General features: G+C 44.8%; 1 protein-coding gene across 1 annotated transcript; it reads right to left on the bottom strand.

The window, feature by feature from the left end:
• Nucleotides 1–817: 817 nt before the first annotated feature.
• Nucleotides 818–17,216, bottom strand: p4hb (prolyl 4-hydroxylase, beta polypeptide). Its single transcript, XM_048247437.1, has 11 exons — nucleotides 16,902–17,216; nucleotides 14,635–14,841; nucleotides 13,243–13,376; nucleotides 12,865–13,002; nucleotides 10,861–10,965; nucleotides 10,625–10,750; nucleotides 10,306–10,506; nucleotides 9,222–9,342; nucleotides 7,916–8,097; nucleotides 5,039–5,149; nucleotides 818–2,462 (listed from the first exon to the last, which is right to left on the bottom strand). The coding sequence occupies exons 1-11, from the start codon at nucleotides 17,038–17,040 to the stop codon at nucleotides 2,400–2,402; spliced, it is 1,527 nt and encodes a 508-aa protein (XP_048103394.1). The 5' UTR covers nucleotides 17,041–17,216; the 3' UTR covers nucleotides 818–2,399.
• Nucleotides 17,217–17,986: the final 770 nt, after the last annotated feature.

Genomic DNA, 17,986 nt, shown 5'->3' with positions numbered 1-17,986 from the left:
TTAAAAATAATTCAAATCTATACAGGAATTTGTTGTGTTTAGAAATATTGAGGCTGGTTGTGTTAGTTGTATGTGGTGTTGAAAGGTTAACCCACAGGAATAAGCACTGGATACTGTAGTGTAAAGAAGCAGCATAGTGCCAATAGGCGTCTGAATGTTTCAACAGACCTTATGTATTTAATACCAATACATGTGCTCATTCCACACATGCGTTTCTGTTCGCTTATTATATTTTGGGCTACATGTGACGTGATGCTTTTGGACACGCATGCACTGGCCAGATGTCATGTCATTCTTTCAGCTGGTGGTAGATCAGTGATATCTTCTTAGGATGACATTTTAGGAAACAGACAACATAGACTACCCCTCAACGCAGCTGCCCTCATCTGTGGCCATGCTGAGGACATTTTGTAGAACGTGCCACTGAGAATCACTCAGGTTCAGCTAATGGACTTCTTATACCAAACAACTTCGACAAGATTTGGGAAAGATTCTTGAAAGATTGTGATCTCTAATGCCCCCCCCCCAATTCAAGCATTACTGAAAAGACTTCTTTCAAGAATCTTTCCCAAATCTTGTCAAAGTTGTTCGGTGTAAGGCCATTAATTGTACATAGAACAACAACCAAAAGATGACCACTCAGAGACACACAATGAGATCTCATGTCTACCATTGTAAGTTTTACCAAAATAGTCTGAAAATGCCTTTAGAAACTAGACAGTACTTCATGGGTTTCATGTGCCAGTCTATGTTTATTATACGGGTTATTGAATTACTAATGTGGTGTGCTGCAAAGTTTCACAAAAAGAGACAAGTGTTTTTCACCATTTTTTTTTTAAATTTTATTTTATTTTATTTGGCCACCAGTTTACTTCTCCATGTCGATTTGAATGTGATGGAATGCTTTTGTTTCTTCTTAACTGCTCATCGATCCAATCCCATGATCCTTCACCATAGACCCACCCTTCAGATCAAGCCTCCCTCCCTCCCTCCCTCAAAAAACAAACCCTTAGGAAAAAAAAAAAATGAACACGCATAAAAAAATAACCCTTTACATTCACAACCCCTGCCCTTGGACGCGAGGGAAATAAAGCAGAATAACTCACATTTACACACAAGCACACACACACACACACACACACACTCTGCCCCTCCCTGTAATCATGACCACACACACACACACACACACACACACACACACACACACACACACAGCACAACCACCCGGGACGCTCCTCAGGGGAGGGTGCCACCACTGGAGTACATGACGGAGGAATGGGGGAGCTAAAAGCAGGCGGTTGTGGGGGTGGGTGGGTCTGGACTGCTGCACATTCCCCCTGACTACACCGATTTTAAAAAAAAACTAATGTTTAGCTTCAGCCATTTCAGTAACTGCTGTGGAAATCTCAAGATGGTGTGAATTCAGTGCAACAGAACATGGAACATGACAGTCGCGTGACCCTTCCCACTGATCCCAAGTCTGCTAAAGGAGAGACAGACGCCTGACACAGCCACAGGGACACAGAGTGCTGCTGCTGCTGGGGCGACGAGTATTTGGATTACATGGAACAGATTAACATAAACATTAAATAAAATGATCTCTCCAAGATTTCTTATTAAAAAGGTTCAGTAGCCAAGTGAGGGGGGCCGGGGAGGAGGGGTGGAATATGCACGGGAGACCTAAAAAAGATATGCTCAAAGACAATAGAAGAACCCACAATTGGTCTCAGCTACACCAGCGTGTTAATTGTGATGGCTCGTAACATAGAATGCATTCTTGTAATTAGCCTTTTACAGTATGTTTATATACGTATATTTATATGTGGCCCCAAAGCCCTGAGATCAGTCCATCCACACACCATATTCTTCCCCAAACTGAATTTAGAAAAAACAAAACAAAAAAAAAAAAAAAAAAATATATATATATATATTACTGGCTTCCTCTTCGAGTCAAGAGATAATTTACGGCAACTGGCTCACATATCACAGCATTAGCACGTGTAGCCTATGGATGTGTGGGCTGAATTCGATTTAGTTTTTTCTTTACTTTAAAAGGGGGCTTCACAAACAAATTCAAAATTCATTTTCATATAATAATGCCAAAACTGATGATCACAAGAATTCAAAAATAAACAGAACACTAAGTGGGCTCCGTGGAAACGCCTTGGCGCCATCTGATTGAGTGCCTGCTGGAGAATATACGCAGTCTTTCTGGGCCCATACGCGGGTGGAGGAGGCAAAGTGGCAGCTACACGAGCTTTGTGGTGGTTCCTGCAATGCTTGGCCGCTGGAGAGCAGTTGTGCATTAGTGTTCAAAGAACAGGGAGGTTGAGGGTGGTGGTGGTGGTGGGTGTTGTTGCGGGGGGGTTGTTTCTGCTTCTTCCATGTTGCTCTCTCTCTTATAACTCATCGTGTCCATCTGCGTCCTCATCATCCTCGATGTCACTGATGTCTTCCATATCCTGTTTGGGGGGAGGGGAAAAAAAGCGATAAGTTGCTATGTTATTGAATCAAAGAGCACCAAGAACTGAACTTTGAGGGACTCCACATGGAGTTAATTTTCTTATGCAGGTAAATGCCAATGCTGACAGCCATTCAAAGCCTTTTAAAAACCTGACTATCCAAATGTAGAACCAGATATTAAGTCGGTATATAAATGGTATATTGTCCATCGTATTGTTAAAACGTTTATCTATATGCATACATTTTCATGCATTCAGAAAAATATAAATGGCTGGTGACTAACTTATAATTTTACGTCAAGAAATCAGATCAGGTCAGTGCCATCTTTACAGGACACCGAGAGAATTACACATGCCTTTGTTTCAGCTAGACTTGATTATTGGAATGCCTTTTCCACCTACCGATCCATCTCTCGTTTACTGACTGTTCAGAACTCAGCAGCAAGAATTTTGACAAAATCTAAATTTAGGGAACAAAATCACCCCAGTTTTGGCCAATCTACACTAGTTGCCACTGAGTTCTAAGATTGATTTTAAAATCCTTCTAATAACCTATAAAGCGGGTTTGGCACCTGACAATTTAAAATATTTATTAACCCCCTACTGTCCGGCTCGGCCCCTCAGATCCTCCAGCCTGGGACTTTTAGTTGTTCCAGAAAGTAAACGGTCATCTAGGGGTGACCGATCGTTTGCAGTTAGAGCACCCAAGCTGCGGAACAGCCTCCGTTATAACATTAAATCTGCACCACCAGTGGCTGCTTTTAAAATTTAGTCTAAAGACCCATTTCTATACAATTGCCTTCATTCATTAGGTGACTGATTCCACTTATGTCTGCTAATTTATCATCTTTTTGTTTGTTATATTGGAGTTAAGTTTGTGTTTGGTAGTTTGCTATTTATTTATTTATTTATTAATTACATCATTACTACTATTGTTTGGTTTCTCTGTCTGTAAAGCACTTTGTGGTCCGTGCTTGAAAAGTGTTATATAAATATGTTGTTGCATTATTATTAGAAATCATAATTAGTTGTTGATTAAAGGGGCCATATCATAGCCACTCAGGTTGTAAAGGCCTTCTTTACCAGAGGATAAACTTCTGTTGACAGAGTTGCATGTGAGACAAGGCTGTAGTGGAAGCCCACAAAAATAAGGATAAACACCCCTGACAGACAGCTGCCCTGGCCATTAGCCAGTGATATCTAGTTCCGGAATTAGCTTTCCAAGAAGAGCACAGAGTATTGAGAGCCATGTCTTCAGCCCAGGTTACCCCTTTACTTTTGTGTCTGAGTAGATTTTCACGCATCTGTAACCATGAAAACCTATGCATGCTGTTGTGAAAAGCAAGAAGATTTCCCCTAAAAGCATTTTGACCTTCTTGGATGTAAACATAGTCTATTTGTAAAATATATGCGTCGTTAAACAACTTCAGCAAGGGTCCTGGAGTCAGATCATCTTTTAATATACGAAAAATGTCCCACTAGGTCTGCTTGAACTAACCTGGCTAGGTTTAAAACCTCACATCGAGAAATGCTTTGGCCAGTAAACATGTTCAGCTGACACCGGGACCCAAGTTGAGGTCATAAAACCTACGGCTGATTTAAGTAAGACTCAATTTACCGACACCTTTAAAACAAGATGGTCAAAATGCTCAAGAGATCACAACAGAATTACCATTTCCAATAAGTCTACTTGATTTTGGAAACTTGCGAAAAAAACTTACAATTTAAGTACAAAGTCTAATTTCTTCAAACAGATGGCCAGCTTTAACACAAATGTTATTTGTGCTTTATCATTATTGCATTATTGAGGCTGCAGTGCAACCAATACATCCAGGGGTCAGGTGTTGGGGGCCAGGCGTTAAAAAGGTCTCAACATGGAGCCAACTTGGATGTCAAAACATCATGGGTCATATGGGGGATATTTCAATAGGCTCATGCCCTCAATGCATTAATACAGGACCTGCTGCCAACTACAAACCAGTCAAATCTGGTCCTAGGAATGGGGGCGTCTACACTGCCAAGGCATTTTTCCCACTAACATACCACCACCTATGCCAGTGCCGACCTGATACTTGGGTAACAGTCTGCACCCTACACCGACAGGAGGCTACACCGAGCCAAGAATTCCCTTAAATGGCACCATCCCAAGAGTCCAAGCTGACCGAGGTGCAAATAGAACTTCACCAGCACTTCAGATACAAGCTGGCTATCCTCCACTTACTTTAAAAATCACTACACAAGGAAGTAGTCTTTGAAACTGTAAAGTCAAAGAAGTTTCTAGCATTGTTAGCTTATGTCCCCGATGTTACAGCTCCTTATGGAAAGAGAATACTGAGGCCACGCACAATTTTTTAAGACGGGGGGGAAAAGCCTCGGGCCAACCCCGGTCCTTAATGAAAAAGAGCCAATGGTGTGGATGATGTAACAATGTTTGCCCCAATCGCTTGCTACCTTTGATACATCTTAAAATGAAGTGAATGTCGGATCAAATCAGAGTAAGCCAATATAAGGTTGTGAACTACAGGGAAAGGCTAGGCGTAAAGGTCAAGGTCAGCTCTATGCAGATGGTCACTCACTTCTCCCTCATCCTCGTCATCATCTCCAGCTGGGGCACCACCTTCCTTTCCTCCGCTCTCCAAGAACTTTGTGAAGCCCTCCAATGTCCTTTCGCCATTGTAGTCAATCACCTGCGATGAGAAGACAGAAAGACATTTAATAGAATATAAACAACGCCACTAATGAACATTGCAAATGGTACATCTCCAAACATCAGCTCTGTGGAATACATTCTCTTGGCCTCTCAGGCTAAACCACATGTGCCCAAAATAAGGATACGGACACCCTCCAGCTGCCAGACGTTCAGGCTGCCATTAAGGCATTAGGGTCTTGGCGAGCCATCCAAATGTGGTTATTTTCACATGCTGGCTGAGGGCTGAACGTGTAGCTACACAAGACCTGCACTTCTGCTGCGGAGAGTGAGCCGTTGACCTTGCTGGTGCGTTCTGAAGGACACCAGAAGCGAGGTGCCTGGTGACCAGACTGCTTGGGTCACTTAATACAGCCCCTGTTTAATGAGCCTTTTGAGTATCACTGCTGAGACTTCCTTAGCTGGTGCTAAGTCACATGCTGAGTTGGGGCGGGGGGTACTGTTAGCAAAATGGTCTCTATAGCAGAGGCTGCTGTCAGGTTTGCATCTGAACGAAAAGGTCCTAACGCTACGTGGGATTTGAAGAGGTCGGTCCCTGAGGTAGGAAAGGCATGCTGACGGGTGACATTAGCAATACGTTGTTTTTTTAGACATCACCAGAACCACCAAAAATAGAAATATCAAATATCAATAAATTACAGGAATTGGAGTTGGTGTTGGAACGATAGCTAACATTACTCAGTAACTGATTAAAGATTTCTACCGTATAATGCGCAAGTGTGTATGCATGTATGTGTCAGACCTGTGTGGTGCAGACAGTGCTTCACAAAGACACAAACAGACAACATATATTTGTCTAACAAAATTGCACAAGTACACTGGTCCGTGCTCTACATCTAGATTTATACAATGTGAGTGAGTGTCTACCAATGTGTATGTGTGCATTCTGCATGAGTGTGTACAAACTATTGTGTACTGCCATTGTGCCTGTGTGCATGCATTAAATCCGTTTGGGAGCAGCATCTAGTGTGGACTTTTTACATTTACACACACAGATACACATGCCCACGTCCAGAAGCGCTGATCATAGGGGTGCAAGTCCTGGTTGGTGCACCTCTGAGATCAACACACCACAAGAATGTAATGTGTGAATGTAATCATTGGCGAAATAATTGCCGAGTTGGGGCCGAGTGGGGCTACATGCCCACCAAGTTTCATGGTCCCCAGTGTTTCAGTGTAGAGAGAATTGACCAACAGTTGATGGAAAGAGAAAAAAACAAAAACAAAAACTCTTACAACACCTATATGACTGCACTCCACTAGAAGTGGTCATAATTAATGTGAATACCTACCGTTTTACCACCATTCAAAACCAAACCTCTGCCACGGATGCACAAATGATGATGATTTAAGTCCGCAGACTGAAACACACACCCAAACAAAGCATATCTCCGCCTGCCCAAAAGTGCCTAACTAGCATAAGGGCAGGCAGACCGCTATCCAAACCCTTCGCAACATGTTATTACAGATTATCTCTGAGCACGGTCCCCAGAGCCGACTGTGTTTATCTGGTCTACCTTAAGAACTACACTAACCCCAAGCATGCAAACCATGTCAACAACTGCAGCCGGCAATGACCGCAGAGAATGAGAAACCCCGCCACACATCCTGATCAGCAGGTAGGGGGAGAAGGGGGGTGAAATATGGGCACCTAACAGGCAGCTTTAACCATATCCTCTGGTGCTTATGTGCAATGGGAGGCTGGGAGGGGAGGGGGTCATTTAATGGAGTCATGGGCTCTGGTTTCTGCACATGTTGACAGGGAACCCAAAAACAAGCTCATCTAAATCAGGAGTCCAATCAGTCCTCAAAGGCTCTTTTGTAAATGGGGGTGGGGGGGGCGGGGCAGAAGTGCATGCCTCTGTTTGTGTGTATGGAGGTTGGTGGGGTGGCAACATGGCTCTGGCCATCAAAAATAACCCTTGAACTCTCTTGCAAGGGTGTAAAATTGTATAGGGGAATGTGAGCTGGTTACCCCGATGAGAAGATGGGGACCAACGTCGAAGCTGTCGGGTATTAAACCCCTTCTTGTCTTTCAAACGTGACCCGTGCCAGATGCATTGCGTTTTATTTCTTACCATGTTTGGGCAATGAGCCATCGACAAAATATGCTCATACCCCAACCCACTCCGAGTGGGCATCACACATCACCAAGGAAGAGACCTTGGGAGGTGGGTGGGGTCCACTCAACATGCGTGCTCTTAAAACACATGGCATTTCAGCTGTCTTCAGAGCAGTCACGAGTTTCTCTTGAAAAGTATGCAGGCACTTTTGGCAAGAGTGAAATGGGAGCACCTATTGTGAGTGTCCTGGAGTGGCAGGCCCTGGTTCAAGATGAATGACCCCTAAGGGAATACTCACTTCTAGCAAAACACTTGTGATTTTGGACCACAATCTACAAACACTTATTAGAAGAACAGGAGCTTTCGATATTGGCCTATGAAAGCTGCAGCAGGTGAAGAAAAGAACTTTGTAAGTGGACAGGGGAGACCCAGGAAACCATGCCAAGAGTGCAGTTCTACTGCTTTGCATAATGACACCTGGAGTTACAAGACTTTTCTTTTTGTGGGCTAGCTATCTGAAGTGCTCTAAATCTATTCAAATGGTGATTTGTTCCTCCTCACAATACAAAGCGGAGTAGAGGCGTAAGATTGCAAGAAGGGTGTTACCGAAGACACCATTTAAATGGAAATGAAATTATTCTAAGATGCAAATGCTACTCTTGGGTCGTAAAGGAGTTCCTCACCTTGCGCTCATCTCCAGCAGGGAAGAACTTGAGTGTGGGGAAGCTGTGGACTTTGACAGCCTCGATCTCGTTGGCGGTGGAGTCCATCTTGGCCACGATGATGCTCTTGTCGTCCTTGTACTTCTCTCCCAGCTGGTCCCAGATGGGTGCCAGCTGTTTGCAGTGTCCGCACCAGGGTGCATCTGTATAAGGGAGAGGACCACAGGTCAAAAACACAGGTATACATTTACAGAATTAGGTTAGGGAAAATGTATTAAGCATAGGATCTTGAGTCAGAAACATAGACCCTTGTTTTTTTGGTTAAATGTATGCCGAAGAAAAAAGTGCCTCATTTTCCTTCACATAAAAAGATCAATAGACATACCACAAATGGAAACACGACCGAATGGCTGAGTATACGATACCATGATTGCAGTAATTTGAGCATATAGCATAGAATCCCATGTGACGGTCAGAATGAGTAAGGTAATTTGCTTCAATTAAAACACTCATGGGAAAATATGAGGGCATCAGGCTCGTTTACAGACTGACAGCTGTGGCCTTGCTGACCAGTCAGACCAAGCCTTACCCCCTGGGCAGCACCAGGATCTCAGCCGACATGCAAACCCGGCGGCACGTGCGCCCGGCTCAGTGACCCTATTCACCGCGGACGCTCCACACCCATCAGGAAAAACCCCCTTGTCGCTCCATCGGCACTCGGATGAGCGTGAGACATTAAAGTGAAGCCGTGGAAAAAATGCCTCCCTCGCATCAGCTGGGCTCGCGCTGAGGGAGGGAGGGAGGGGGAGGGACGGCAAATTTGTGGAAGCGACTGCTACCAAAATAACCCTGCTGGAGCCTAAATTTATCCAAATGTTTTCCAGCGCTATATCTCTCATTACTGGCAGACAAAGCGTTGAGGACTTGATCTGTTCACGGCCTCCATCCTTCGCGTGGCCACACGGGCTTAGCGAGCGGGTGCAGGAGCAGCAGCGGCGGCCGGCGGGGGAGACTCACGTTTCACACCCAGGAGTCTCTCACTCTCTCACTCTCTCACTCTCTCACTCTCTCACTCTCTCACTCTCTCACTCTCTCACTCTGCTGCTCAACCCCCCCACCCCAACCCCTAGAGTGTAATCAGGCAAAGCCTCCTCAAAATAAATCATGCAATTCACATGTGTGAAAGTGAGCCGGGCCACCAGCTGGTCAAGGAGATTTGCTTGAATAGAGGTCGTGCCTGGGGTCGGACTGAACTTGAAAAGCTTAGCAACAGATGCAGCTTTACAGTGTGTGTGTGTTGTGGGGGGTGACAACAGGAAATACTTACAAAACTCAATAAAGACATTCTTGGTAGGATCAAAGACCACCTCTTCAAAGTTCTTTCCCACCAGGGTCTTCACTGGGTTCTTATCCCAGTCATCAGGGATGTCCTGACTCATGAGGTGGGGCTGCAGAAACAAAGTGGAAGGTGGTCATCGTTCCAAACCACACCACATTACACTCAAACTATAAACACATCAACATCACCAAGACTTCAGGGAGCAGAGTCCTGCTCAAGGTTTCATCCTGTTAAAAGCAGCTGTTTATTTCCCCCCCTAGTTACGCTCACCTTGCTCTAGGGGTTTAGGTCTTCAGTTCGGAGACAGAGTCTATTGTTAATGGCACTATACAAATTAATGAAATAGAATTGAATTCCGCAAAGCAATAACCAGCACCCTGCAGAGCTGCCTGGCATTCCTGCTGCCTTGCACTGATCAGGTTCTGTGTGCATGACTGAACAGAGGAAAGCCAATTAGTCCGTCTCAGTTTCACATCTGCACCTCCGGCCCGTCGTGCTTGTGGACTGTGCAGGACGTGCGGCGGCCCTGACGTAAGAGTCCTCGAGCACCCTGTTGGCGTCAGCAATCACCGTCTTTGACAGTAAGGCACAGTCTGTGCTCACTGCAACCTACATTTGCACAGACAGCCCGACGCGTTCAGTTCCTGTCAAATGACGTCTAGAGCTTTGCTGCATAGGCAGCACAAATGCTGCTACGGCTAACAGCTCTATAGAGTTCTGGCGTTTGGAGGGGGGGGGGGGGGTTGGGGTGCGGATGGCCTGCCCCCACTGCTAAAAATAAAATCAAGAGAAAACACTGTTACCCCATTGACTTTCTATTGGTACAGTAGCCACCATTACCGTGATTCCCACAAATCGATAGCGATTTTACTACACAATCCCGAGCTTTATACATAGTTGCTTAATAGCCATTTTTGGTGGCCTTCTGCGCTGAGAAACTTGAGGCTTACGTAACCACATACAAATTGAGCACCCAGTTGACCTTCACTGAGCTAAAAATGACCTGGACACTGGACCAAACGAGAGCCATGCTGCTAGAGAGAGTCTTGGTGGGGTCGGCGGCACCACTCACCTTGAGCTTGCCGTCGGCAAAGGCCGTGCAGAAGGAGATGATGTTCTCGGCGGTGATGTCGCTGGTCTCGGGCTTGTACTTGGTCATCTCGTCCTCCAGGGTGATGAGACGGATGGCGGGGCACTCCTCCTTCTTCAGGCCGAAGAACTCCAGGATGCGCTGGTTGTCGCCAACGTCGCTGTCGATGTAGATGAACAGGATCTGGAGAAGGAGACGGAACCAAGGCAGGGAGCAGACATTAAGCGGTGTGATTTGGAGGGGGGGGGGTTAAATCTTGTACTTGAAAGTTTTTAACAGCTCTGACATGGCTGGTACCCACTTTTCCCTTAAAGCCCTGTGCTGCCTTCTTGAACTGGTCCATCTTATCTTGGAAGTCTGCTGCAGCCTTGGGCACGAACAACAGGATGTGGGACTTGATCTCTCCTCCGAAGATTTTAGGGGCAGTCTACAAAACAGAAAAACACAGATAGGATAGATACGTTATTCACACACACACGGTAAAGAGTAAACAAAATGTCTAATGTGTACCCCCAGACGAGGGAGGAAGGGGGTTACCTGCTCAGTAAACTCGATGACCAGGGGCAGCTGGTTGGCCTTGATGAATGACAGGAGGGCATCCTTGGTCAGCTCGCCATCAAAAGTGTTGCGGCCCTCATCGAACTGGAGGGGAGGGGTGGGGGGTTAGTGGAAACATGACTGAGCACGATTAGCTTCTATGACAGTAAAGCTATAAAACATTCAATGAACTTAATATAGATTTACCAAACCAGCATGGCCCTAATCCCACACCCGGGCAACCGAAAACCCAGCGACAAGCACGACCCGGCAGTCTAAACAAAGTTTTATTGGGTGTTAAGAATAGCACTGGGCAGTGACTGGTGGCCCCTGGAAAGGCAGACGCATCGCTGGCTGACCACAACAGTTACAGACACTGACCAAGAATACACAGCAGGGTTTCCCAACTTTCCCCAGGCGATGCGGATAACAAACAAGCCTTGCAGCTGTTTATTGAAATTAAAGCACCAGCTTTGGGGGGGCTGCTGTTTAAACACAGGTCAGGGGAAGGCAATAGCAGTGATTAATGTTGGATTACGCCCACAGAGAGAACGGCCAGGCAGCCACAAAGAGAGGGAGGACGGGAGGTGGGGGGTCTGTTTGAGTGTTAAGGCATAACAATCTCATCAATGCCTCATTAGGCTGCAAGGCCAATGCAGAGGTTAAGCTTCAAGAACGATGGAGGCAAAGCATATCCAATCACCACCTACAGATGCTAATGACACCATTTAATATGAGACGTGCATGCCATGTTCTATAGGGGGTAAAGGCAGGTTTATATTTAAGTATGTCATAATGTAGGATTGTTGTTCTTATCATAATTAAATGATGACTAGATTAGATAGTAGAGTACACAGTAGATCACAAGATGATCATGGGATTAGAGAATAATTGCATTTTAAAGCATTACATCAATTCTCAAATCCAAAACTGATCTCAAGGCTGATCCATCAGCCTCACCCCTTCATGCAAATTAGGGAGAGGGCACCACCACATTTCAGTGGTTTCCTCAACACTGGCTGTCAGGCCGGCCGGAAACACCGTATTTTTGACAGTACGTATTCAGCATACTGACCCGATACCAACAGCATAGCCTATAGGTCGGCAGAAAATGGCGTAACCCAAATCGAGTGGCCAGATGAGATGAGCAACCTCAATTGGCGCGATATCAAATTGACAGACAGTCTGCGCAACAAAGTAAGATACACCAGCCACTTCTTGGAAGACTCTGGATAGCAAAGCATCAGATATCAGACTGTGAAAGGTTCAACTGTCAAAATGCAAAAATACACAACTGTTATCTAAGGACCCACCTAATCTCATTACCCCTAGCTGACGACAATCTAGATGCTTCGGTTTTACAAAATTGGCTTGGTCCAACTAAACAAGCTAACCACATGACGGTCATGCCCACTGCTCTGGTCCACATATTGCAAATGTAAGCATGACCAAGTGGATATTTGGGGGGGGTTATAATCCTTTTAATATTACCTCAACAAAAGGCCATCCTGCTAGTACCCAGCAGAAGGAAGGACTGCTCAAATACCCTCACTGGCCTATAAACATAATGGGAGCTAGTGGATACCCTAAAGCAGTCATAACTTTGAGACAGGCTATTCAGAGAATGTGCAGCCAAGGCCAATATTAGCAACCATGACTGGATACCGCTGACAATTGACACGACTGTCTGGATCGTGTTTCCTGGCCTGAATCACACGGGGCGTCGTCACTATAGGCTGGTGCCTTCTGTGATGCACCTTATAGGCTATACGCGATAGAATAGATACGTTATTCATCTAGTAGCTTATACAACCATAACACAACAAAGCTGCATGTTCACAAGTTCACGGGTGAAGGGAAGTGCCAACTGCATATCCTCAAGCCACTCTTAGGGACTCATTGGCCTACATTTGTGAACTAACTAAATCTACATTAAATCCCTACAAATCACAAAGCTGTGCAATGAAGTGTTGGGTTGTTGTGGTGAGGTCAGCCGCTTCATACCTTCTTAAAGAGGACAACTCCATCTTTGGACATCTCGTATTTGGAGTAGACGGCGGCGTCAGAGGTGATACCGAAAGGAACGTCATCTACGGCCTCTGCAGCCTTCAGGAAGGCCTTGGCACCATCGGACTCCACATCCTGAAGAGCAGCACAGTGCAACATTAGTTTCATTTGACTACACACTCATTCTCTACAAACTTCCTGAACGAGTCAACTGTTAGTGTTCAGAGTTCAGAGGTCACTACCGTGTCAATTGCTTCCTTTTGGCGATTTTTACACATGTGCAGGAATCACACATCATAATAATCTCTTGTTCCATCTTTTAATACGTGGCACAATCACTTCCTGTCAGCGGCTGAAAGCGGGCACACGCCTCACCTTGAAGAAGCCGATGACTGCGACCTCGTTGTCGGCCATCAGAGTCTCGGCCTGGGTGACCTCGGTCAGGGTGGTGGCGGAGGGGCCAGTGCGCTTCTTCAGCCAGTTGACGATGTCATCAGCGGTGCGGCCAGCTGTGGAGGAGAGGACAATGAGCACACGTGACCGCGCCGGGCAGAACGGAGCCGAGCGGCCCTGCTGGTACTGAGCAAACACTGTCTTTAGGTCAACAGGGCGAGAGGCAATTCAGCCTCCCGTTAGAGTCGCCTAGAAAGCAAATAGAGAGCTGGAACTGTTCCCATTTCCAGCGGGGCAGGGGAAGCATCTTTTTTGTTAAATTCCTCTGGACAGGATATTGTGTAATCTCTCTGCATGACTGAAAAATACTATGTTAAACAAATCCAATTTTCATGAGAGCTCTCTCTAAAAAAAAAAAAAAGAGCAGTCATGAAAATTGATACGCTAATTCAAAAGTAAGATTAAGAATTTTAAATAGTTTCCTGAAACCTGGAGCATTGTTTTTTGAACTGGATATTTCCAGCTTTAGTGATTTTACATGATTAAACGAGTTAACAAAACATTCCTAAAGGCACCCAGTGTTTTTGTTCCCGGAGCTGTACTGTGGATTAAACCGAACAGCTGTCCGTAATAACAATGGCAGACAGCAGCAGGTAAATGCTGAAGCTGGAGTTTAGTGATGCAACAGTGCTGCAATGCTTCAGGGGGCTCCGGTAAGTGCAGCTGCTGACTGGCTGAGGTGCGGCTCCCGTCCAGCCCCCCCACCCCCGCTCCATTTTTGGAGAAAGTGGGAGGAGAGTAGCAGGAGCTGGCCGTCGCTCAGGCCCGTCCCAGGTCCTCTGCCCTGCAGACCGCAGGAAACATGCGGAACTGCACATCTCTCTCCCCCTGGCCCCAGGAGAAGGAGGAGCCTCACACGTTCCACACAGACTGCACTCTCACAAAGTGACACACACACACACCACCACCACTCACCCTCCTCTCTTCCAGATGGGGTCACGTTAAAAGCATGTGGAAGTTGTTTGTCTCCAAACACACAACACCACGTCAGCAGGAATGTGGAAGGTTTAGGCGCTTAATTTCAAATGAATAGTTAGCTTAATTTCAAATGAATGATTCTGGTTAAAGCCAGGGTACAGCTAATTCAGCTTGAGACCAATGTTAAGCCACTAGTCTGCCTCTAGCTCTTTTGATTGTTAAGACCACATCAGCTCCTGTCTGTAAGCAAGGTTACTGATATCATGACCATGGCCAGTAAAGTTTTCATTAACTTGGTATGCTTATGTTAAACAAATCCAGTTGGACTAGTCAGCAGTGGGATAAGGGGGCCAGTGACAGAAGTTGAAACTGAAGCAGAAGAGCCTTTTAACTCACCACTGTACTCCTTGGGAGACTCCTTCTCGCCACCCTTGAAGAACTTGATGGTAGGGTAACCGCGCACGCCATACTCCTGGGCCAGATCTGCCTCCTCGGTGGCGTCCACCTTCCCCAGACGGATCTCCGAGCCCTCCGACTTCAGCATACCGGCAGCTTTGGCGAACTCTGGGGCCAGGGCCTTGCAGTGGCCACACCATGGCGCATCTGAGGCAGACAACACACCACACAGTTTAAAGATGATGGTCTGAAACTAAGACACTTTCACTTGTTCACTTTCAATTATTTCAGAGGGAATAGAAACCAACTTTCTATTGCAAGGAACTACTCATGCGAGGCAAAACTTTGCAGAATGAAACTGTGCCATATGTGTGGCAATATCAGACATCTAATCATTTTTTTTATCATTTCCAAAACTAATCACACACATTATGAGGCAAAAACACCTACAGAGGTCGAATCTTCATTCAATAGTCTGTCTGAACACAATCATTTACACCGCCATATGCTTTGTTGACCTTTTTAACCAATGCAAGAGATGCACCTCATTGTGATTCTAGCTGACACCGCCCAAGAGCTTAGACGTTAGCCCTAGGAAACCACTCTTGCATTTCGACACGTCGCTTACGTATCCCAGCATGACGCTCAGTATTTTATTGGTGTCTTGTTGTCAGTCTGAAGTCCAAAGACCACATGGATACGGTGCATTCCGCCTTTTCGCAATGAGAAGTACACTTTCTCACAACACTTCATAAAATGTAATTTGTACATGTATTACATTTTATATCTATCCGGTAAAGGAAAAACAGAATACGTGATAATCAACCAGCAAAGTTTCTAAAAACCGGCTGTCTTATGTACACGTCAACCTACCAACTCTTTGCCCCGCCCGTTTATCAAATACTGTGGGGAAACAACTATTTCGCCCTCCCCCTACACTACATTCATTGGAACTTCTACATCGTGGAGTTGTTTGACTGGGTGAGGGGGTTGTCGTGCAAAACTATGGGATCGCTTCAGGACAGCCAATGAAGTCGTGGTAGGATTCCCCTGTTTGCACTACAAAATGGGGTGGATGTTCTAAGAAGCCCAGAATCAATTAAACATCTGCAAAATGCATTTGAAGGGTGACTTTGTTAACTTCACTTGCTACGACTTTATAATGTTAGCAGATCACATTATTCTTTTGCAAGTGAAACAGAAACTCAACTTCCAGAACAAGGAAATATAAAATCCAATACCCATTTTGTACAGCGTGGAATCTCATTGAACAGGCTTTTAGCACATTATACACTTCTCTAATCTATAGAATTCACTATCATTTGCACACAGCTAACTGAAACTAGCCATATCATGTCAGAACCACAAAATCCTACACCTAAACTTCGAGTAAACAATCTGCAATGCATCCGCTTGGTATGTCATGCCCATGAGCACCTAACGTCAGTCCAAACCAAATTAACGTAAGCCATGGGTCATCAAAAAGTGCTGTAAAACATTTAATTATATTAGATTACTTGCGGCATCACACCAGGCCAGCCATATAAAAATGATATATTGGCCATCTGATTGCTCTGCGTATTGCGCGCTAACGATTAGCATTAAGACGCAGTTAACGTCAAATACTTGGTGGGATCCATCAATTCAATCTTACAATTAATCACTACGAAACAGTAAAAACTTGGAAAGATTAGAGCGACGCTATCTATTCAAGTTCACCATAGAGAAACTGAGCTAACAGCATTAGCCAGCTAACTGATAGCTACGGGTTCATTGGGTTAAAAAACACAACATAGCTTGCTAAGTGCCAAACTAACTTAGACTATCGCTACCGAACTAATGTTAACGCTACTGGCAACGATTTCAACGTCACACAACAGTCATTCATTTTGCTAACGTGTTAACGGAGACGTTTGACTTAGCCAACATTTGCTAAGCTGTTACTCACTCCGTAATATTAGTTTAAAACACCAACTACCTATTCGAAGTATAACATTACAATGATTATACGACAATCAAACTAATAGTTTATTATTACAATTAATCGTTAGAGACATTTACGAACAAGCTAACGTTACAGAAGCTAGCTTTCCAGTCAGTTTGCTAACGGTCGCGATGCAAGTGTCGTTCTGCATTAAGTTACCTGACGAAGCATCATCATGATGAGACAATCATACCTAAATATAACTTAATCAGCGACACTGTTGTCATTCAGAAATTAACAAGTGAGTTAAGTCAACATCATAGCAGACAGCCGGGATACTCACAAAATTCAACCAGAATGTGTGGGTGAGCCTTCAGAGCCTCATCGAAGTTACTTTTCTTCAATACAAGAACATCTTCTTCCTCAGTTATTTCAGCCCTGCTTGCCACAGCTAGGGTACAGAGTAACAAAAACTTAAGCATGGTTGCACTTGACGGCAGTACCAGAAGAAGGCAGATTTGCAGACTAAAGCCGGCGGATTCACAGGCTGACACTTTGCGTCGTTAAATCTTTTTTTTTCTTGTTACAGTCGCCTGTATTTTGTCTCTGCCGCTACTAACGTGGCAGTGCGTGCAGAACTGGAGAGGTCAACCAATTTGCGCATGCGCATTTATGAGGTTGAATGCTGTTCGTGTTGAATTGTGACTGGACCACGGCGCACAGTACCTGGAAGTGAAAGAGACCTTTAGCATTCATACAGGCTTTGATTTGTTTTCATAATAGCAACACGCGTTTGTTTAAGTCTTATGTACAAATCGTTACAACCTTTCTGGACTAATCCTAGCAAATCAGCATGCACCCGTTTTGAGTGCCGAGAGTAAAATGATGTTAGCCGAAATCTGTCATCCCAGGCCCTACACACGAACATCATGAGATTAGTTTTCAAAACAATCAATGATCGACATCGATGGTCTTTCTATGTGTGCCTATTCACGTTTTATGTTGAAGGCTACATAAGTAGAACTATGTGGCCACATTCTAGCATTAGCATTTGTAGCATATTGAGGCATCATAATGAGCATATTTATAGCATAATTAACCATAGCCTCTGTGCATCAAACCCCACACACACACACACACACACACGCACGCATTTACCAGTACACTGTCAGTTTTCTAAGGTGTGTTTACACAGATGCAAACTTATTTGTCTTCAGTCAAACGTGTGATATGTCCTTGAGCTCTGTTATATTCAGCTGCATTTATCTAACAACCAGGAAATCCAGGCTATCTTGTCTGCAACAACAACAACACTTTTTTTTTTTGTTTAAACATTTGTGGTCCAGGAGTCAATGTTAGCTAAACAAGCAAAACGAGTGAAATTGATATTAGAATGTGTGCTGTAGGCTATTGTATCAGTTGAAACTA

Source organism: Alosa alosa, chromosome 7 (genome assembly GCF_017589495.1).
Source record: "Alosa alosa isolate M-15738 ecotype Scorff River chromosome 7, AALO_Geno_1.1, whole genome shotgun sequence".
NCBI classification, from domain to species: Eukaryota; Metazoa; Chordata; class Actinopteri; order Clupeiformes; family Clupeidae; genus Alosa; species Alosa alosa.
This window is presented reverse-complemented; position numbering and strand designations above follow the sequence as displayed.